Source organism: Pygocentrus nattereri, chromosome 29 (assembly GCF_015220715.1).
Source record: "Pygocentrus nattereri isolate fPygNat1 chromosome 29, fPygNat1.pri, whole genome shotgun sequence".
In the NCBI taxonomy this organism is placed as follows: Eukaryota; Metazoa; Chordata; class Actinopteri; order Characiformes; family Serrasalmidae; genus Pygocentrus; species Pygocentrus nattereri.
The window spans coordinates 11,025,827-11,046,716 of NC_051239.1; the positions used below are offsets into that span (position 1 = coordinate 11,025,827).

At 38.6% G+C, this 20,890-nt stretch overlaps 2 protein-coding genes across 8 annotated transcripts in view; one reads left to right on the forward strand and one right to left on the reverse strand.

The window, feature by feature from the left end:
- Positions 1-887: 887 nt before the first annotated feature.
- Positions 888-12,580, forward strand: gna14a (guanine nucleotide binding protein (G protein), alpha 14a). The gene is made up of 7 exons (XM_017696387.2): positions 888-1,296; positions 8,105-8,289; positions 8,760-8,914; positions 9,096-9,224; positions 9,489-9,618; positions 9,758-9,911; positions 10,766-12,580. The coding sequence occupies exons 1-7, from the start codon at positions 1,173-1,175 to the stop codon at positions 10,954-10,956; spliced, it is 1,068 nt and encodes a 355-aa protein (XP_017551876.1). The 5' UTR covers positions 888-1,172; the 3' UTR covers positions 10,957-12,580.
- A 241-nt stretch (positions 12,581-12,821) lies between these two features.
- The window catches only part of vps13a (vacuolar protein sorting 13 homolog A), a 54,187-nt gene continuing 46,118 nt past the window's right edge, over positions 12,822-20,890 (reverse strand). For all 7 annotated transcript variants that reach the window (XM_037536298.1, XM_037536297.1, XM_037536299.1 and 4 more), the window contains 12 exons: positions 19,711-19,856; positions 18,948-19,029; positions 18,728-18,841; positions 18,574-18,649; positions 18,186-18,349; positions 17,466-17,511; positions 17,114-17,237; positions 16,844-16,958; positions 14,213-14,298; positions 13,987-14,110; positions 13,655-13,729; positions 12,822-13,418 (listed from right to left, as the gene is read on the reverse strand). In XM_037536298.1, coding sequence (XP_037392195.1) covers positions 13,371-13,418; positions 13,655-13,729; positions 13,987-14,110; positions 14,213-14,298; positions 16,844-16,958; positions 17,114-17,237; positions 17,466-17,511; positions 18,186-18,349; positions 18,574-18,649; positions 18,728-18,841; positions 18,948-19,029; positions 19,711-19,856 — 1,200 coding nt within the window. In that variant the 3' untranslated portion in view covers positions 12,822-13,370. The remainder of the gene's footprint in view (positions 13,419-13,654; positions 13,730-13,986; positions 14,111-14,212; positions 14,299-16,843; positions 16,959-17,113; positions 17,238-17,465; positions 17,512-18,185; positions 18,350-18,573; positions 18,650-18,727; positions 18,842-18,947; positions 19,030-19,710; positions 19,857-20,890) is intronic.

Consider the following 20,890-nt stretch of genomic DNA (forward strand, 5'->3'; position numbering starts at 1 on the left):
TGTTTAGTGTCCCAACTTTTTTGGAATCCGGTTTGTATATAGAACCATTTTCTTTACTAAAGAACCCTCTTTTTTAAGACTGTGGACTACAGAAGCACCTGGAGTCTTCCTACAAGACTCTTATGAAATATGTTAGAGTCTGGAGACGAAATGGTGCCTTGATTTTGTAACATGGAAATAAGACCCTGTGCTCTTCGCTTTAAATGTGTTCTTGCCCGAAAAAGAAAAAGAAAATCCACTTTCACTTGGAAAACAGTTGCAAATCTGTGCCTCGCTGTTTTGAATGCAGTCAGCAGGGTAGGAGACGCTGCCTGCGCTTTGGCTTGCGTCTCGGCGTTTTCCAGAGCCGTCAGTTTGCGCGGTTTGACGATTCACACAGTCAAATTAGTCATTTGTAGAAAAAAAACCTCTTCGTTTTTAAGTAGCATTATAGCCTATTAGTATATTAGCACATACGTGTAAGTTATAAGGCTACTGTTTTTTCGTTATGTCAGTTTAATTAACTATAGAATTATTTGTTAGTGTTCGGGTTCCTAAAATCACGTTTCTTGAGAGACTTTTATTTTATTTTATTTCATTTTGAGCAGCAAAGATTCGGGTTTATATAAAACGCCCAGATTAAAACGGAGCCTAAAGACATTCCAGGCTGATAACAATGTGCAGGTGCTTTTTTTCCCCACCCGTATTCATTAAACCCCGCCCTACGCTGCGATTGGCTTAGAGATCCGTCAGACTGTTTGTGCGCTATACATTATCCAATCGTAGCGCAGGACCGCTAAGCTCCAAGCGTAGGGGGCGTGGCTGGTCGGAAAACGGGTGGGGGTCAGGGATGGGCACGAGACGATTCTTAAGCGCGGGAGTTGCAGGGATAGTCGCTTCGGTCTTCGTGTTCTGTAAAAGCGGGACGGGACAGAAAACCAGCAGAAACAGTTCGGAAACACCACTTAGGATGTTAGAAAACACGAGTTTTCTCACAGTTAGGACAGTTACTCGTCATTTAAACTGAAAAAAGTAAGTTCATGACAGGCGGGACTCCCCTGTGAGGAGCTTATAGCTACATGACTTCGTAGCTCGGTGAGGGAAACGACCGTTAGCCAACGTACTTTTAAAGTAGAGTCCGTGAGACTGCTTACAACGAAGACCGAGACCAGGGTTCAGAGGACTGGGCGACCATGGCTGGGTGCTGTTGTATGTCGGCTGAGGAGAAAGAGTGTCAGAGGATTAATCAAGAGATAGACAAGCAGCTTCGGCGAGACAAGAAAGACTCTCGAAGAGAGCTGAAGTTGCTGTTGTTGGGTGAGTAAAGGCGCTTCAGTGTCAGTGTGACTGGCTTAATTAAGTTAGCTAGTCGTGTCACAATAAGGAAAAGCTACTCCTAGTCGGCGATACTCTGTAAAGGAGTGGTTCACTGAAAAGTCCAATTTGAACCCCACCCCAAAGTGTAGTCCATCCGTCCATACATATTTGTTGTCTGAATTTTGCTTCTTTAGTTTTGCCCTGGAGCCACGAAGCTAATATAGCTAAGAAGTTATGGAAGTCTGTCACTCAAAGTCTGTCACATTTGGGTTGAGGTGTAAATTTGATATTTTGGTGAACCCTTCCTTAAACTGGACGTTACCTTTAGACAAAGCTGTAGTGCAGGGGCTGTTCTGTCCCTGTCAGACCAGCAGTTTTAGGGACATCCTTTTTCTTTCCAGCCAAACCGTTATAATGCTTGTTGTAGTAGCACAGGAACAACAAACCACTACTGGTCATAAGTTCGCTCTGCTGCTGAAAGGATGAACCTGTGATCCAAAAAAGTCGTTTTTATGGATTACTAATATCTCTACAGTGAGATTGTTACTAGTTCTTTTCAGATCTCATGTTCATCCTGTCAGAAAGGGAGAGCTCACGATCAGCAGTAAGTGAGAGTTGTTTTCCCACATTAAGCCAAGTTAAGCTTTTTTCACGTTAAGCCTTTTAGTCCCCAGTTCAGCTAGTTAGTAAGTGAGCTGAACTAGGAAAAACCTCATTGATATGACTGGAATGAGAAGCTAGTAGGTTTTTATTTGGTTTCACAAAATGCTCTCATAATAACGACAGAGGAGATTTAGGTAAGGTGGTCTTAGGTCAGCACAAAGGGGCAGTACCTGGGTGGAGTGTGTGTGGCTCATGGCAACCATAGCACCGTTTGGAGAACTCTAGTTTCTGGCAGCACAGCCGCATGACTGCTCTGTCTATGCAAATGCATGCAAAGCTGAGGTTCATGCCATGAATGTGCTCTAAGCAAACTTTCCTCAATAGCAAACGTCCTTCCAGCACATACGACACCTGTCCACCTACCTGCCTGTCTCTTTTTCCTTGTCGTAGGAGGTAAGAAGGTCAGTTTAGCTCACGAATGTGAATTCAGTTCGCGCCACTTTTGTCGGCCGTTAATCTCCTGTCCCCTTTCCCCTCTGATCTATATGGCCTAAAGATAAGTGTGTGGTAGAGTGAGGAAGTGCTTCAGCGGCATGAGGATGATGCAAATGGCTGTGCAGTTGGCCCTCACCTACACTGGCACGGCGATGCTCAAGGTGCATAAGTCCGATCAGAGTCCCCCATGGATTCATTATCCCACCGACTGACCACATTAGCTTTCCTCGAGGGACCCGGCCCAAGCGGAAAGGTTGAACTTCAGCCTGGAAACTGTAGTGCAGGTTGCAGTTTATCAGGAGAGTTGTCTAACAGTAGACAGAAGAAGCTACATGGAAACAGACGGGTTAATGCTGAAACTCTTGGAAAAGTACTTTCATTCTAAAAAATCTATGCATTTATTTGAGAATTAGTCCTAAAGTCAAACCTAAGAAAATGTTCTCAAGCCTGAATTAACTGTTTATTGGCTTTATGTCATTTTTCTCATGAATGCGAAATCATTTTGTTGTCCATCAATGTAATAAAGGCATAATAACGATGAACAGCCAGGGAGCAGTACTGCTTTACTGTATGTTACCATTTTCAAATGAACAGTTTACAAACAAGCAACATGGAGTAGTTGCTAGATCAAGTTAATGGCACTTTATCAAGAGACCGCAAGTGGTCATTGAAATCAGTGATATGCCTCATCACTAGCAGTTGTCGCCGGCTGACCACTGGTGACAGTTTTCCCAAATACACCATAAAAAGTGAGCTAATTAGATTATTGCACAGTTAAGTTGGATGGATGGATGGATGGATGGATGAATGAATAAACAAACAAAGAAACAGAACATGCTTTTTCTAGTTTCATAAAGGAAAAATGTCCAGTTCTAACATTACTGACTGCAACTTGTAGTTCATCTTTGGTGTTTTTTAATAAATATTTATTCCAAGTTAATTCTAGGCTAATTGTAATCTATACAATATATTAAATCTTCATATTTCAAGATTAGTTGACTCTGTTAATAGTTTTCTAAGTATGTAGAGGAACATGAGTGCACAGCCTGGAAGATGTTTCATGACCTGAAGGAAAGCTACCTGCTATTGGAAACAGCTTGCAGTATAAACGCACGTTTTTGAAACGTATGGGATGGGACGTATGGGATAATCATAGTCCTCATACCCTTCCTTATGGGATGAAGCACTGAAATCACACATTCAGAGTACAGTCATGAAAATGCCCTTCGTTTAAACAGGAAATACTTACCCCTCAAACAGGAAACGAGATAGACCTCAGTATCTATGTATGTGCATTAGAGCAGTGGTCAGGCAGGGTTTGGAACACATCTATTAGATTAGGGCCTCACTTTCTGGAAGCCGTCATTAATGTTGAACGTCGTTCAACTGCTTTTCTCTGAGCGCTCATGAGCGTAACGCACATTACATGAGTGTATCTTGAGAGTTTGTTTCTGACACTACAAAGCATTCCAGAAGAATTCTTGCCTGACTTCAGCAGCCAAATGGACTCATTCAAATATGGTCATTTTCATTTGTGCGAAGCATCCCAGTGTCACTTGGAAATTCACTGTGCGGATGCTAATTCATGCAAAGAAGCAGTGCAAGGAAGAAGGCCACCTAAAGAGATTTCAATGCCAAATCACATGGATTTGTATTGTTCAGTGGGAGACTGCAGTAGCCTTGCAGTCATTAGAAATGTGTAGAATCATTTTTATAAATAAAAATATAGGCCAAACAAACACACATGTTAATGGATAGAAATGTATATCGCTGCGGTTGTTATTTTGGAGGTACGAGGTTTTGTTTCGACAGTTGTCAATATGTTAATTATCTGCATTTTATCATGGTTTATGATAGAATTACAATACTGTAATAAAAAAAGTGCATGATTACCCAGTACGGCTACATACATATAGTGTTATGAATGTCATTCATGCATGTTGTTCAAACATTTTGGGGATTTCAATATTGGAAAAATACTTCCATCTCTTTGTAGAACAGCACAGCATTCTTCATTCATGCTTATTATCCTGTTTTTCCTTTCTTTATCAGCGTCAAGTCTTTGGTTTCCCGTCAGTGTTATTGGGCAGGGTGGTAGACTAGTTAGCACACCGAGTATGAAAGTATAGCATTGCGACGTTTACCATGAGCTGTGAAGGCGCTCAGTCGAATAGCTCTAAAACTATACAAGCTCCAAATAAAACTAAATAAATCAGTGTAGTATAGTGTTGTGGGACCCTGCGAAACCAAAACTGCTAGCTTGTGTGACTAAAATGCAGTGATGTTATTTCAGTGTCCACGACAACAAAATCTTGCGTGTGGAATACAGCAGCGTATCTTCTTGCTGAGGATCATAAAAGCTTGCATGGAATGTTTCATTGTTTTCTGCTTTTCTGACTCTGTGCGCTTCAGTTGTAAAGTTACTTCCAGTAAAGCACCCCCTCATGTATATATGCTCTCACATAAATTTACAGGCACATCCGCAGGCACGTCTACACACTAACCAACACAATTTGTTTAACAAATAGCACAGGCTGTCATGCAGGATGTTACACTTTGACACTACTATTTAGGTGCATCTATTGTGTTTTCTTCAATATCGATCATTGGGTGTTGTAGTAAACTGCGTATTTTCGTGCTGTTATTCTTTTTGCTATTTCTTTCGAGATTTGACGTTGATGAGACTTACATAAGGTGTGGTTATTAGTATACATGCTGCTAGTGTTTAATAGAAGATTCAGAGTGACATCAATTTACATTTTTTGTATGTTATAAATCTGTGAGAGAGAGAGAGAGAGAGAGAGAGAGAGAGAGAGAGAGAGAGAGAGAGATGGGGTTTCCACTGTCTTCACAGTTAATACAGTACCTCAAGAGGTCGATGCATTTGGCAGATGGAGTGTAGCCAAGACAAACATGCTTACGGTACTGTTCAAACGTCAGTGGCCACTCTTCATTTCTTTAACTTGCAGTCATTAACTTGCATGACTATTAAGTACAAGTTGCTCATTTTTCAAGAGATAACCATGCAACTTTGCAAGACCTGGTAGACCACCAAAACTGTCAAAATCAGATAAACAGCACTTTCATACTTGAGAAGAACGCTCCAGTCTTGCTTCAGATGTAAAAAAAAATCTACAGGAGTTTATGTCCACCCCTGCACTGTGAGAACTTTTAAAATACAGTCAAGACAAATCTCACAACAAAGGCAACAAAGAGTAAACGCATGAAGTACTGAAGAGTGTGATATTATATTTGGTTGTTGAGGTGTCCATAATTTTTCTTGGCCTAGAAGAGGCACTCTCACTGACTGACTGACTGACTGAGCCACTGCAAGTGCAGAGTTTAGCTAGCCACATTTTAGTCTAGCTAGCAAGCAGTGTGTCGGAAACAGCTCCAAAGACACGAGGTAGATCAGCTAAAGTTGTGTTGTTTTATGCAGGTGTGTGTCCTTGCTTGAAATATGTGTCCCGGTCTACAGAAACCAGTCAGAAGATATGAACTAATGTTTTGCGGAAAAGCCAAAAGTGTCAGAGGAATCTTTTTTGATTTTAACATGTATTTTTTAAGGTACAGGCAAAGCAAAATGCTGGCTGCCATCGCTTTTCTTACACAATCATTCTTACACATACAAGTGCATCATGTTATCATTCAAAGAAGCCCTTCTAAAACTTTTGAGAAAGCGGTGCCTGTTTAGTGTGTGTGCAGGTGATTGGCCTCACAGCACACTAGAAAACTTAAGAGAACAGCACGAGTGCTGTCAGATTGTTGACTGTTCCTATTCGTGTAAACATGAAGATTACCAGTGTTATCAAACTGAAGTAATTGATCGGTGACTGTTTTATAACCAGTCCAGATCTAAAAGGGAAAGTGAGAGTGTAATGAGAGAAAGCTTAATGTAGAATATTATTATTTATTGTAATTTAAAAAATGTTAAATTTTAAAACCTCGCATTTTTTGATGTTTTCCACTTTTTTATATCATTTCAAAATGCCTGTTACCCTCTACATTGTATGTAAATTTCCTGATGAATGGACCAAAATAAATGACCCAAAATGAATTGACTTACATTAAAAGTAGTTTTTTCCTTCTCCTGTAAAGTTACCATTTTAGATATACAAGGTTTTCAACAACAACAGCCATAAGTAAAGCTTTAATTTATATACCAGATAAGTATATATATATATATATATATATATAAAAACTGTTATATCATTGAATTACATTACATGTGTTCTGCGCTTAGCTAGCCACATTTCAGTCTAGTTAGCCAGCAGGGACAGTTGCAGAGAGGAGAGGACAGGAGAGGAGAAGGAGATAAAGTATATCTTTTGGATCCTGCATGAATGACTGGCTCCTTGTTACTGAAATGCCAGTTGCTTGTGTGACAAATGCCAGTTGTGGTCTTGCAAAAACTAGGCTTAGTTTTATTGCTAACGTTAAAACATATTAAATGCCACGTTCATGGCCCAGTTTATTGATTTCTTGCTTTATTTGTTTTACTGCTGTCTAAAAATAGTAGAACATTGGAGGTCATGCGTTATTGTACCAAATCACAGCTGTGATGTTATTTCGGGTTAACACACTTCCTCTCGTGTTCTATCGCTTAACTGATTACCAGTATTGTGTCCCATTGGATCAGATTAGCGATGGTACCAATCTATTACTGGTATCGGTAGACCAACACCAACAGGTTGGTTTGAGCAGTTTAAATGTGGCAATTTTAGATGACCATCTTACAATGAAAATAGGTCATTTTAAAGGACATTAGTTTTAAAACCAATTATACAATGGAAAAAAATTATATTCATACTTTCTGTATCAGAAAATAAAAAAAGGCTCCATTACTAGAAGACTACTTTAGTTGTCCTTCTGGCAGACTGCCGTTTCGTGCAGTAGCTGTAAACGATTCCATGGTCACAGCCAGGGCAGAGACAGATGACCTACCAAGACTTCTCTTTAAACAAGACATCAGTAAAGCACATCTCCCTCTCCGCTTCCTCCTCTCCTCCTCTCTCCCTCCGTGTTTGACTAATCCTCTTCGTTTCTGTCTTACAACTTTCATTTCTTCTTTTGATTATCTGTTTATTATCACAGTCTGTGTCCTTGGTTTTCTATCACGGAGAGTGAGTAATTTACATTAACATATCAGTTAAGTCCTGCTTTGTCTCTATTTTTGTATGCTGATGTGGTTCCTGCTGTTGGTGAGGTTATTAAAATGTTTTCTTATCACAAATGTTGTTCAAGCAATACTCAATAACTATTACGAGCTGTCAGTAGGAATGTCTGCATTAACTATGCAGTTCGTTGTTTATTTAATCAGCTCTAGCCAGTACTGGAGCCTAGCACTGAAAGTCCACTCAGCTTAATATAATCGTTTTAGTCATGTCACTGTGCTAGCCAAACTGCTGAAGAGAAACACTGTTTGTTCTTCTCCAAGGAAAACATAAACACAAGGGAAGTGGGCTAGATAGAAGCAGCCACTTTCATAGGTCCTATTCATTCAGAGCCTTCAAAGAAATATAGGGCTAGTAGTTGGTTACTGTGCCAGGGTATGTAAATGTTTGCTCTTCTTTTTAATCAGACAGATAAGCAAGAAATGCTTTATGTCATGATTTGAGCTCTTAAATATGAAGTTCCTTGAAAGTATCTAAGGACACAGATGACAAAGAGCACTCATCTCAGACTGTACCTCCTTCTCTCCCTTTCTCAGGCACAGGGGAGAGTGGGAAGAGCACCTTTATCAAACAGATGCGCATCATTCATGGCTCTGGCTACACTACAGAGGACAGAAAAAGCTTCACGAAGCTGGTGTACCAGAACATTGTTACCGCCATGCAGTCCATGATCAGAGCTATGGAGATGCTGAAGATAGCGTTCTCTAATTCCAAGAACCAGGTACCAGACATGCATTCAGTTGTTAAAAGCAGCCCTGAGGGTCATCATTTTCATATACACAATAAAATAGATATGGAACAGTTTGAAAATGTCCTGTAACTCTGTTCTCACTGCGGAAATTTGCAGGTTTTGCAGGTTCATTTAAAAAATGTTTGAAAATACTAATACAGATCCTTTCAACACAGGGATATCGAACCACTCCTTTTTCTTTATATTACCAAAATTGTTGAGAACAATTTAAATGAATATGAAATTATTACAAACATTATTAATGTTTACTGTTCGGTGTACCATCAACTGCCCCATCCTTACAGTAAAACTAACAAAGAATCATTATTTGGGAATGTAACCATATCCTTCCTTCTTTATTTGCTGTGTACTCATCTTTAACCATACATCGTCTTTAATGCCTTGAAACATACCTGAACATTCCTTGTCTGATTACTGTACGTGTGTATGTGTCTTTGTAGGCTCATGCTAATTTGTTGAATGAGTTGGAAGTTGATAAGGTGATGGAGTTGGACAAAAACTATGTGGAGGCCATCCGCAGTCTGTGGAGCGATCAAGGAATTCAGGAATGTTACGATCGCCGCCGAGAATATCAACTATCTGACTCTGCCAAATAGTCAGTCATGTATTAGTAAATATTATACAGTTCTGTCATTACAGTGGGTCTGTTATCTTGATGGAGACAACTCAGTGTGAATTTCAGTATCAGCACTGTTGTTATTATGCCATGCTTAAAAAGAAGAATACATATCAACGGCTTGTGTTTTTCCTTGTGTTCCTCATGTCATGTGCCATAGTTACCTGAGTGACCTGGAGCGGATTGCAGATCCAGTGTATGTACCCACTGAACAGGACATCCTTAGGGTACGAGTCCCCACCACAGGCATCATTGAATACCCGTTCGACCTGGAAAATGTCATTTTCAGGTGGGAGCCTGCTCTTCTCCGGCCTTCAGCATAGGCCCAAATAACAGATGGTGTTATAATATCATGTAGCTGTCTTTAAAGTGGCGTTATAACAGGTTCAGATCTTGCAAGCCTTTTGACAAGCTTTTGTTCAACAATAGCAAAGCGCAGAAAAATGAAAATGAATGTACCAAAGTGGCCTCTGTAGAAGCAATTAACTAAATCCATACTTTACCAACAACAAAAGGGATTCTTCTAATTTGAGTAACCTTTTCATGGAATTAGGATGGTGGATGTAGGAGGTCAGAGGTCAGAGCGCAGAAAGTGGATCCACTGCTTCGAGAACGTGACTTCCATCATCTTCTTGGTGGCGCTGAGCGAGTATGACCAAGTCCTTGCAGAGTGTGACAATGAGGTCAGTTCCTCAAGAAAACACCCCATCTGTCCACTATCAGCTCTACTCTCAACTGTTTTTAACTAATGTAAAACAAATTAGTTAAACATAATTAATGGTGTCTGGGCTGATTTGTGTTCTTGTATTTACTGGTTTCCAGAACCGTATGGAGGAGAGTAAAGCTCTTTTCAAGACCATCATCACATACCCATGGTTCCAACAGTCCTCGGTCATTCTCTTCCTGAATAAGACTGATATTCTAGCGGAGAAGATCACCTATTCCCACCTCGTCAACTACTTTCCAGAGTTTACAGGTAGTCAGTGATTTACTTACTGATTGTGAGGTTTTGAATGATTTTCAGTAGTTTCAATAATAGCAACACATCATAATGAAGGCAGATTAGAGACTAAGCATGCTGATGTCACTAGTGTTAGGCTGTCAGTACAAATTTACACTATAGATTCTGTGGAAAACATTTGCTCATTATCAACTCCCTGGTGTGAAGATAGTAGGTTGTCAGTGGGCTGTATATCATTTCAATGAAAATTTGATATGTATTTACTTCATTAATTTATGACGGCTTTGTAACTGTATATTAGACACATTCTAACAGTCTTTATTTAAAAACATATTTAAAGAACCAGTTTCATGGAATTCTTTTCAGCAACAATGTAGATAAGCCTGCCTTTTATACGTGTGCTCACTGCAACCTCAACAGCATACACTACTGACATCTGAATCAAGATAAGTGATTTCTGTAGGAGCAAATTAGTAGGTAGGCTTTGATTGGTAGGCTCAGGGGAACCAAAGGAGGAACTCAGAATTTTAAAATAAATTTACTTACATAATTTTAAAATAAATGCATTTATATTGAATATCGCTGCTGTCTGAAGAAAACCTTGTATTTTTATGTTTTTCAGTTTTTGACTTAATTTGAGAATGCCTGTTACCCTTTACATTGTATGTAAATTTCATGATGAATGGACTTAAAAGAAACAGGCCAAAATTACTTGGAAAAAAGTCTGGTTCCATTGATCCACATTAAAAGTATGTAAAGTATGTTTTTTCTTTCTCCTGTAAATTTAGAGTTTTGGAGATATGAGGTTTTCTTCCAACAACAGCGATATATTGATCAACACCATTTTTAAGCTTTGGGTGTGTTTTTAGGTCCTCAGAATGATGCCAAAGCAGCACAGGAATTTATTTTGAAGATGTACCAAGAGCAGAACCCAGACCGAGAGAAGACCATCTACTCCCACTTCACCTGTGCTACCGACACAGAGAACATCCGCTTCGTCTTTGCTGCAGTGAAGGACACCATCCTCAGACACAACTTGAAAGAGTTCAATCTAGTCTAAACCAGGTTTGAACTTCCACTCTGGAACTCTGTTTTAATCCCTTCCTCTGACCAAGCAGAGCTATTACATTTTCTTTCATTCTCTCAGTGGCTGGCTAAAATCTTTAGAAGCATCTATGGGAGAGATTCCAGGGCTGAATCTGGACTTAGCCAGCAAGAGAGGCCTGGTAAAGATCTGAGTTCACATTTCACTGTGGCCTGAGTGTGAACAAGCGTTCTCTTTTTGGGTCCTTGTTTGATCCTATAACAGACTAGATAATACAGAAATAGTCTATTTGTTTTCTCTGGATGTAGTGGTGATTAGGAAAAGCAGGGGGTATGATATGTTCAGAAATGTATTCCCTGTCCCTCACAAATGGTACTTGTGATAAATTGCTAAGGTGGTTGATCAAAACTGAAAAGAAAGAAAAAAAAAAAGAAGAAAAAAAAAATCAATCCTGACACTTTTTGATAGACTGATGGGCAAAATAAGGGCAAAGTTTACATTTATAATAATCTGAATGTACAAATTAACTTTATAGTTACAACATGCTCTTGATGTGCCTTAACTAAGTTGCACTGAACTGAATTTCAAGCAGCCATATATAGAACCTTATCTGCTATTTATATTAGACATTTAGTCTAAATGATAATGCAAGTTTCTTTAAATTAGTACTGGAAGGTTTTGAATGGTTTTAGCTTTATAATGGAGCCAAAGATAATCTAGGAAGTTAAAATGCCTATGAACTATACACCGGAGGGAAAATGAGTTACTTTTGTTGAAAATGAACCAAAATTGGTCTTATTGGAAATACAAAACCATATTTATTACCTACATTTAGAAAATAGTAATTTCTTGTGGTTTATAAAGTTATGTATAAATAATGTATTGTGTGATTATATTTGCTTACACAAACTCTGAGCAGATTTAAAATTACTTCTCTGTATTTAAACTGAATGATATATCTAGATTCAATAAAAACCTAGTGGCCTTAAACTGTACTGGTACTTAAACTGGTTACTGTACTAACCAAACAACATTCATCAAAATACATTTATTCAGTATGCATACTCAGTTAAAAATGACAGGAAAACACTGAAATTATATCCAGTGGTTTTGTTTTGCCTTATTACCAGTGCAATAACTGACAAATATTTCAGAAAACAATTGATTAGCTCCACTGAAAGGATAATTATTATTGCATATTTGTCATCCCTTATGTATAATTTGTTAAAGGTACAGTATATCAGTACAAGCTGCATAGAAAGGCTGAGAATAAAATCAACAGTAAGTACCAAAGCCACTAAATATTTACAGTACAATACTGTTGAGAAGATGTAAACAGTGTAATTTATACACACAATGGCCAACAGAAATGTTTTCATGCAAAAGCAACAAGTACAAAAATATTCATGTAATGTCCCATCAAACCGAGCTGTTTTCAGACATTCTTGGTCAAGCTAAACTTCTTACTTATGTTCCCCGTTAATACATACATACATACATACATACATACATTGGTCTTTATCTTCTCCACAAATAAAATCTGAACGGCTTTGTGTGGGGATGCCCTGAAAGGAGCAAGAAGTAGTGTTTTGTAATACATTGATGAAACTGTATGATGAATAAATATTACTTGGCTGTAGTACGGATGGAATATTATATGGAGTTCAGGTGTTAAGGCTCACAACAATGACTGAGCTGGGGAAACGCTTCTCTATTCGCCTGCATTCACATCAAATATGCAAGTCAACGTCCAACTAACCAATATGTCGCTGTTGTCGGAACAAAACCTTGTATCCCCGTTTTTGTTGCTTTTCAGTTTTTGACATAATTTGAAAATGCCTGTTGTTGTTTACATTGTGTGTAAATTTCATGATGAATGGGTCAAAAGAAACGGCCCAAAATGACTTGGAAAAAATTCTGGTTCCACTGACTTACATTAAAAGTAAGGTGTTTTTTCCTTCTCCTGTAAAGTTACTGTTTTGGAGATACAAGGTTTTGTTCTGACTACAGTGATGTGCTTAACACTTAAAAGGTAAAACTTACTGTTCCTTTACAGTACTTCCTAACCATTCCACTACATAATGAATATTCCTTTTTGCTCTCCAATTTGACTGTCCCTTCACAAACTAAAATGTAAGTTTTGCTTAAATAAAATGGGAATTTTGGTATATTTGAATGCAAACAAGGGATTTGACCCAGTGACTGTGCTGCCAAAGTGACTAAAAAGAAGAAATGTAAACAATTAAAGAGTACACACACATGCATACCTCTAACAGTCACTATAACGTATGGTACAAATACAGTTTTTTGAGTGACCGTCTGTTTAGTGTAGTTTTGCATATAAGTAAAGGCACACACTAAGGGGAGGAGAGGTGGTCTGTGTGTATTTGTGATCTCAGGTTCTCTTAAGGCTACTGTCCATGCTGGGGCTATTTTGGCAAACTTTCTCTCGCATCTTGAAGCTTGGCTAGGACCCACTGTGGAAAACAATAAAACGTCAGTGTGGATAAACAGTCTCACAAAGCTCAAGACAGCCTCTCAAATCACTGTCCAGCCAGATATTTGCACTGTCCCACTCCAAATGGATATAACTAAATGACACTGTAAGTACTTCTGATGGCAGATGTTATAGCTGTAGTTCTATGAAAGCAATTTGTGCCAAAAATGTTTATTTACTGTCTACTGTTTGTGAAAAGTAGACCCGTTCTCATACCTTGGCTATTTCTGGAGTCTGAAAGTTGATGATCTTTCCAAACTCTTTGGCATGAAAGACAGACTTAACTCTTTCCTGAAAGAGAAAGTAATTGAAAGGTGTCATTCAATCGAGTAATCAGTCACTGATTCAACTTCAAACCATAACTGGAACTGGAAACTAATTGAACTGAACTGAAAATGAGCTGTATTGCATGTTTACTGTTATATGGCATATATAACATGCTTTTGGGATAGTTTTCTATGCATTTATGTGATTAAGAGTAGAAAATTAAATAATTCTTTTAGTTCAATGTATTGACTTTGTGAAAGGATGTGCATGTATGGCTGTACCTTTGCCTCAATACGTAGTCGTCTTTTTTCCACAATCATAGGATCTTTGGTGAACTCATCGAATAGATACTGCCATTCGCAGGTCAGCTGACCAAAAGTGCCCTTAGTAACAAAAAATATCCCCCTGCAGACACAGAGTGATGACTTACATTTGGAATTACACAAGGCACTGAGCTGAACTGATTAGCTTTACATTTTCATGTGCAGAAACAGCACAACTGCATACCTTTTCGTGATCATCAAGAAATCGGACTCGTTCACCTTGGCATGAGCGAAGTATCTGTACTTTGCAAATCGTCCATTTTCAATTTTCTGAAACATAAAACACAGAGCGTTAAACCTTAATATAACATAAAAGTGACCTGACATGCAGTACAGAAAAAAACCCACTTCCCTACTAGATTTGGAAACTGATTTTATAGTAGTACCTATTTGAAACTGTGAGGCTCAACAAGATGTTGATGTGATGATATGATGATGGTGATGGTGATGATGATGGTGTAGGGGGATAGCCAGAGGGAAACTGAAAACAGTCCGATGATGTAACAAACCAAAAAAAGCAACCCATAATAAAAAATTCCGCAGTAGTTGCAAGTGAAGGTAAGGTAACTTATTTAATACACGCTCGGTTCTGTTGCTACTTTTAAAATGTGACAACATAAAAGAATTAGGAGGGTGAAGATTCAGAAAATCCATTATTCAGTTCATCTTTTCATACAGCAAAACAGGGACTGGCTGCATTGTGTTAATGTTCCCATTATCATTTTATAAGAGCATTCAACATTATAAAAGTACAATATTACAAACGATATAGTCACGATACAACAACGAATGTTGTATTGTTATGTCCATAAAAGGAATGCATAATAAATTATTCTGACAGTGGTGAACATGGAGCCGGAGGGGTAAATGAAGAGACATGCATTTTAAAGGACTTTATTCAGAAGAGGGGGAATAAAGGGATGGTAGGGTGGGTATGAATGAACATAAGAGGACAGAAGGAAACATAAAAGAAAACCAATAAAATTGCAATAAAATTGAAACATAAAACAAAACATATGGTCTTGTGAAACAGTAAATTATACATGTACAGATATCCTTACTACACCTAATCTACTGCAGACGACATCCTCACTGTTCCAGCGTTCTGTCAGATTACTATAGGCAGTTATACAGCCTGTATCATGGGCTAATTGGCACACAAGTGATCTCATAAATCCCCTGAGAAATTCAGATAACAATGTAAGACACTTTTCTAGCTGTGCTTATTCTCATCATCATCATCATCATCATCATCACTGTCAATGCTATCCCATTCAGAGAGGGCCATTCTTTTCTGCAAACACGACAAGAGAGGAGAGAGGGAAGCTATAGTCAGAAGGCGAACTTGCTTTTCCACTGCACTGAACATTTCAATCACACTTTCTAATTGTGCTTCACTCTAATATGAAAAATGCTGATTCTACCAGTAATATAATGTATAATAGTGTTATTGTCACATACTGAAACTTATTCTGAACTCACTACACACATCGTCAGATAATTAAGTTATCCAATTAAGTCCAGCCTAGTCTTGAAATAACCTGAAGTACCAACTGTGAATCACTAGGGAAAAATTCTAATCTAGATTTAGGCTTAATCTGGGTCTGGGATCCTAGCTACAGATGTCAAATCATCAGGGGGGAATCAGCACTTAGTTGTATCACTAATTTGTAATCAATGAGAGCAGCTTTACAGAAGATAAATCAACGCTACTTTAGGCTTTAATTTCTGTTGCTGATAATCTATACTTTTAAATAATTTGATTATCTCTATTGTTTTTTTTGTTTGTTTAAATATCCTTGTCTGTTCATGATTTTAATATTTAATAATATTGGAAAACTGTGTCAATATACTGAAAGATTTTCACCCACCCAACAAAAATCCTGAACATACTATTACTCACCACCTTAATTAAATCCTAATAAAAAAATCTATCTAAAAAAAAAAAAAAAAAAAATACAAATTTTCAACCCACAAAAATGATCATTACAAAATGATAGTGCCACCTTAAAGAAATCATAGCCTAATAAACAAACATTCAAATGCAATTCATAACTTGATCTCAGGGAAATTCCCCAAAAAAGTATATTAAATTGATATTGTAACAGGGTGTGTTCAAAATCACTGCATATAAATGCCTATACTGTATGTCCAAAAGTTTGCAGACACTTGCTTATCCACCATTTCTTCTGAAATCAAGACCCCCTCTACTCCTCTGGAAAGGCTCTACACTAGAGATTGGAACATTGCTGCAGGATTTGATTGGTTTCAACCACAAGTGCATTAGTGAAGTCAGGTACTGATGCTGGATGATTAGTTCTGGATCACAAACGTCACTCCAGCTCATTCCAAAGGTACTGGATGGAGCTCCATCACTCAAGAGAACAGCTATACTGCTCCACAGCCCAATGCTGGGATCTTTATACCCCTCTAGCTAACGGTTGCCATTGGGTATAGTGACCTAGCCACATGTCCAGCTGCTCCAGAGCATTCCATTCTTTTGGCAGTGCTTTTCTAAAGAGATTATACAAGCTGTTTTTGCACACTTGAATACATGTGTGAGTGATGGGGGCACCTTACTGTAGCTAAATTCATTAATCAGAATGGTGGTCTGGATAATTTTGGACATATAGTGTATATGTAGAAATGAAAACCGAGAAATTAAGAAATAGATCCACAGCAGATGTACTTCTAAAAATGTCTGAATGGCTTTATAAACAAATAACAGTTTTCAGCCATCATGGCCATCAGGTTAACCCTTACCCTAAACCTGTGTGTCAGACGGGTTATCTGGGGTGAAAAATGAACATGTCACCTGTAACATCTGGCTGCCAATGCCCTCCCGCTCCTTATATGGTCTGATGACACCATCCTCATGAATGAACCGTGGGGGTCTCAAACTCTCTACATCCTGAGATGTTTCTGCCGCTCTGAATGAACAGATCACAATCAATCTGTAATTTTAAATCTTTCACAAAGCACTGTGTACATTAAAATGTAACAAATGAATAATCTACAGACAAAAATAATGTGCACAAAAAGAATCACCAGTGCATTAGATACAGTACGCACACCATTCACACACCTCTTAATGCCCTGGAAGGTACTGCTGGCCATGTCAATGATGCCCCCTGTTGGTCGAGTAACAGCTCCTACAAGTCCTTTTCCAACACCTTTAAAGAATCCTGTGGCTCCCTCCTTCTGAGCACCTACACACGAGCACACGCAGGGCACAAACAATATCTCTGTGGAAACTCAGAGCCGAGGGCTATTTCAACAAGCATAAACGAGCAGCGTTTCTCACTAAGCTGGTCTATGTTCACTACTGTCCAATAAGAATCTCCCTTGGCTCTTGACCTACTTATTCAGCTACCTAACTGAGAAATCCTCAGATCTCTGACACCATGTTCCTGAAACATATTCAGAATTTATCTTACCTTTGATGGGCTTAGTAACAATTCCTGTAATGCCACTCACAAAGCCCTGTGAGGAGACAGGAATAAGAACATAACAGTGATGAAGAATAAAGAAATTGGCAATTCTGCCACTTATTTTAAAGGACCTGCAAAATTAAATTGCTAAGATATAACCAGTTACTCAGAGTGCTTCAAATTAAAATGTACATGTAATGTAAAATGTGGTGGTTAGAGGAACCAGAGTTTGCGATATCTACAACTCAAATACAGCCATTTCATTTACATCTAAATCCACGAATGAACCTATATGTGTCTTCTCAGTTTTTATGTGTAATGTCCATAATAGTAAAATACAGGTAAACCTGAAAAACAGTGGACAATCTGGTTAATTACTTCTGGAAACTAATTTAACCTGCATGTTTTAGGCCAAAACGTTATCCCAAACCTATCATCAAACATTGTTGCTTCTGAAATGCTTCTGATATCTGGTTCCCATCACCACCACTGTGAAAAATTCTCATTGGGTTTCTCTGCAATATAGAATTTCACATCAAAGCACTCTTAATGTTTAAATCTTAACAATTTAATTATGAAATTCTGAAAACAGACCTGACGTTATAACAGATCACTACTCTTACTGTGATACAGGGATGCATACAGAAAACTTTGCCATGGAAGCTCTGCAAACATGCTGATTAAATTAGGGTTAATTTTCACACTGAAGTCTTTTCTGTTACATACAGAGACGAGTCCTTTGCCTCCTCTGGTCAGGCCCTCTTTCAGTCCACTGGGCTGCTTGTTCATGGCCTCTCTCCTCTTCTGCTGATACTCCTCATCCATTGTCATGGCAGCCACGCCTTTGGCCATCGCTCCTGTGATGCGAGATGCAGCTCCTGCTAGACCTCCTGAGACACAGAGAATGGAGGGTTGACAATGAGTGGAGAGGCTTTAGTTACAGACAACAAATGAGAAACAAGTTCATATTTATATATTTGTCTTTTAAAGACTTAAGCATAACCCTTAGATCAGAATGTCTTAAAATAACAAAACATGCACCCAGTCAGATTTTGACCGGTCCTGTATGTGAGAATGTGATATCTGTAACTGAGAGACAAATACAACGTCTTACCTACTGCACCTCCAACCAGAGCCTTCACACCTAGAGCCATGCCCTCCATAAACTCCTCAGGACCCTGAATGGCTCCCTGAGGAACACCAACACATACAGGTCGTTATGAATCATACTGAAATATGAGGCTTACCTAATGAGTATAGTTTCTTACCTGATATGGCTCATAAAAGAAGGCCTCCACTCCCTCTGACAAACCCCGGATCAGCCCAAATGGGTTACCAAGGACATCCAATCCCAGCACCAGCACATACATCTGCTTGATAGCCTGGAAAAAAGACACACAACCCAATTAGGTACATAAATAAATGACACCTGGACTCCACTTACAAACATGAGTGGAATTTCTGAAGGGTTGAAAATTGAAAGCTGACCTGCTTGGAGTAATGACGGATGACCTCCCACTGTAGCTGCTGCGTGGTGCGGAACTGAAAGGTCAGCTCAAAGAAGGCCAGCCTGGAGAGAAAAAAACAAAAACAAAACACATTTACACGGGTGTCAATGCAATAATAATTACATTTAAACGAATGGTATGAATGCAATAAAAGCAACCATTAACAAAGTGTTTGTTCCCACTAGAGGGGACACATGAAACACATGAAGTATATTTTTGTTGTGAGGCTGGCGCTGACCACATATGAAATCCAAACCACAGTGTCAATCTGAAGTGTTAGTAAAAGGTTAACAGGGCAGACCAATGTGTGAGAGAACAGGGAAGTTCAAAATGCAGCCAACGCTCTCACAGGCCCTTCTGTACAACTACATTCTGAAAAGCAGAATCTTGTGTGAATCTTTAGAAAGTATTACATGCATGGTTTGTGTGCACTTGCGTTATCTCACATATCATAAAGCAATGATACAAGAATGCTAGGGATGTTAGTGAATACACTGGAAAATTGCTATAAATGAGGACTGATATATATTTAGCATTTGTAATAAGATAAAACTACAGATGTAGTTTAAAAAAAAAAGGGCCAAAACTAATGCAGTCACCACAATGTTTACAAAGTGCAGGCGAACAGGGGAGGCTGGGCGGCATTCTCACAAAGCAGAAAATGAAACTAGAGGGTGAAGTTGAAAGCTTTCCAAGATTAGAAAATTAGGGCTTTTTTTTAGTACTAAAGTAAATGTGAGTACTTGAAAAGGACATCCTGGACGTCGGTGAGCGTAGCTCCAATACTCTTCAGCAGCAGATTCAGCGACTGCACAGGAATCAACTCGGTCTCCCTCTTGGTCTTATTCCCATCCTCACCGCCAGAACTCAGAGAGAAACTCAGATGAAGCTGGAAAAACCACACGTGCCAATCTCAGAACTAGATATGCTGACAGGGGCTTTAAATGTAATTAACCCATGACTGAACACGTCACCACTAACAAAGTCACGGTTTACAATCTGAGATATCAATATGCTTATAATTCCATGGTTTAACTAGAGAAGCTGGACTTTTCTGACTCCTAGACCCATTCTTCACTAAATATGTGGTGTACTTTCTATTGTCTGCTCACTAGATATGAATTGATGCCATTGTTTTCTACACAGGACTTTGGGTTTTGTTTCTTGTACACACTATTTTTCATGATTCACACTGAATATCTGTGATCAAACTGCCATAACTGAAACGTTTAGTTTGTGTTGAATCACAGTAACAATTCACTCCACCAGTCGCTTGGGAAATTGGGCAGGTCTTCAAGATTTACAAATGTTACATCACACTGTAAAAGTTTTTCAGAGGTATCCCGGGCACTATAGTTGCTAAACTGTTGAGGACCAACTCCGGGAACCAGTCTACTACAGTGCCACCCTGAGGCATACTAGAGCCTCAGCACTAGTTAGTTAAGAACACCGAAGACAGAAGCTTGCTAATTAAGGGTGAAGCAGCTGAACAATGACCTTCACCTGAATTTATATTTGAGCTTTTATTTTTCCTTAACGGACAGCATAACATCATATGTTTATTTTCAGGGACCCCCAGAATTTTGAATTTGGGGATCCAAGAGGTTAAATAGGGGTCCTGGACCCACTAGATCCCCCTGTATTTTGTATTTTAAGTATAACTAAGGGTGTAAGAACACAAATGTTTTCAAGTTTGATACTCTAGATTTGATTTGCTCTTTGATATCTAATGAGTTAAAATATATTTTATAGAGCTCTAATATTATATTACGTGAATTGGTGTGATTTATCTAAATGAAAGTTCTCAAACAGAACTTTGTCAATGCCTGCCACAATAGACCTCTAACAAATTAAGCCCAAAAGATCACAACTCCTGGAATCTAGACTTTTTTTCTAAAGCTGCTTATATAGTCATTTGAGTGT

Coding starts and splice junctions, on each gene's coding strand:
- gna14a (XM_017696387.2), top strand. CDS start 1,173: ATGGCTGGGTGCTGTTGTATGTCGGCTGAGGAGAAAGAGTGTCAGAGG. Junction 9,619..9,757: donor TTGCAGAGTGTGACAATGAG/GTCAGTTCCTCA, acceptor ACTGGTTTCCAG/AACCGTATGGAGGAGAGTAA. Junction 9,912..10,765: donor CTACTTTCCAGAGTTTACAG/GTAGTCAGTGAT, acceptor GTGTGTTTTTAG/GTCCTCAGAATGATGCCAAA.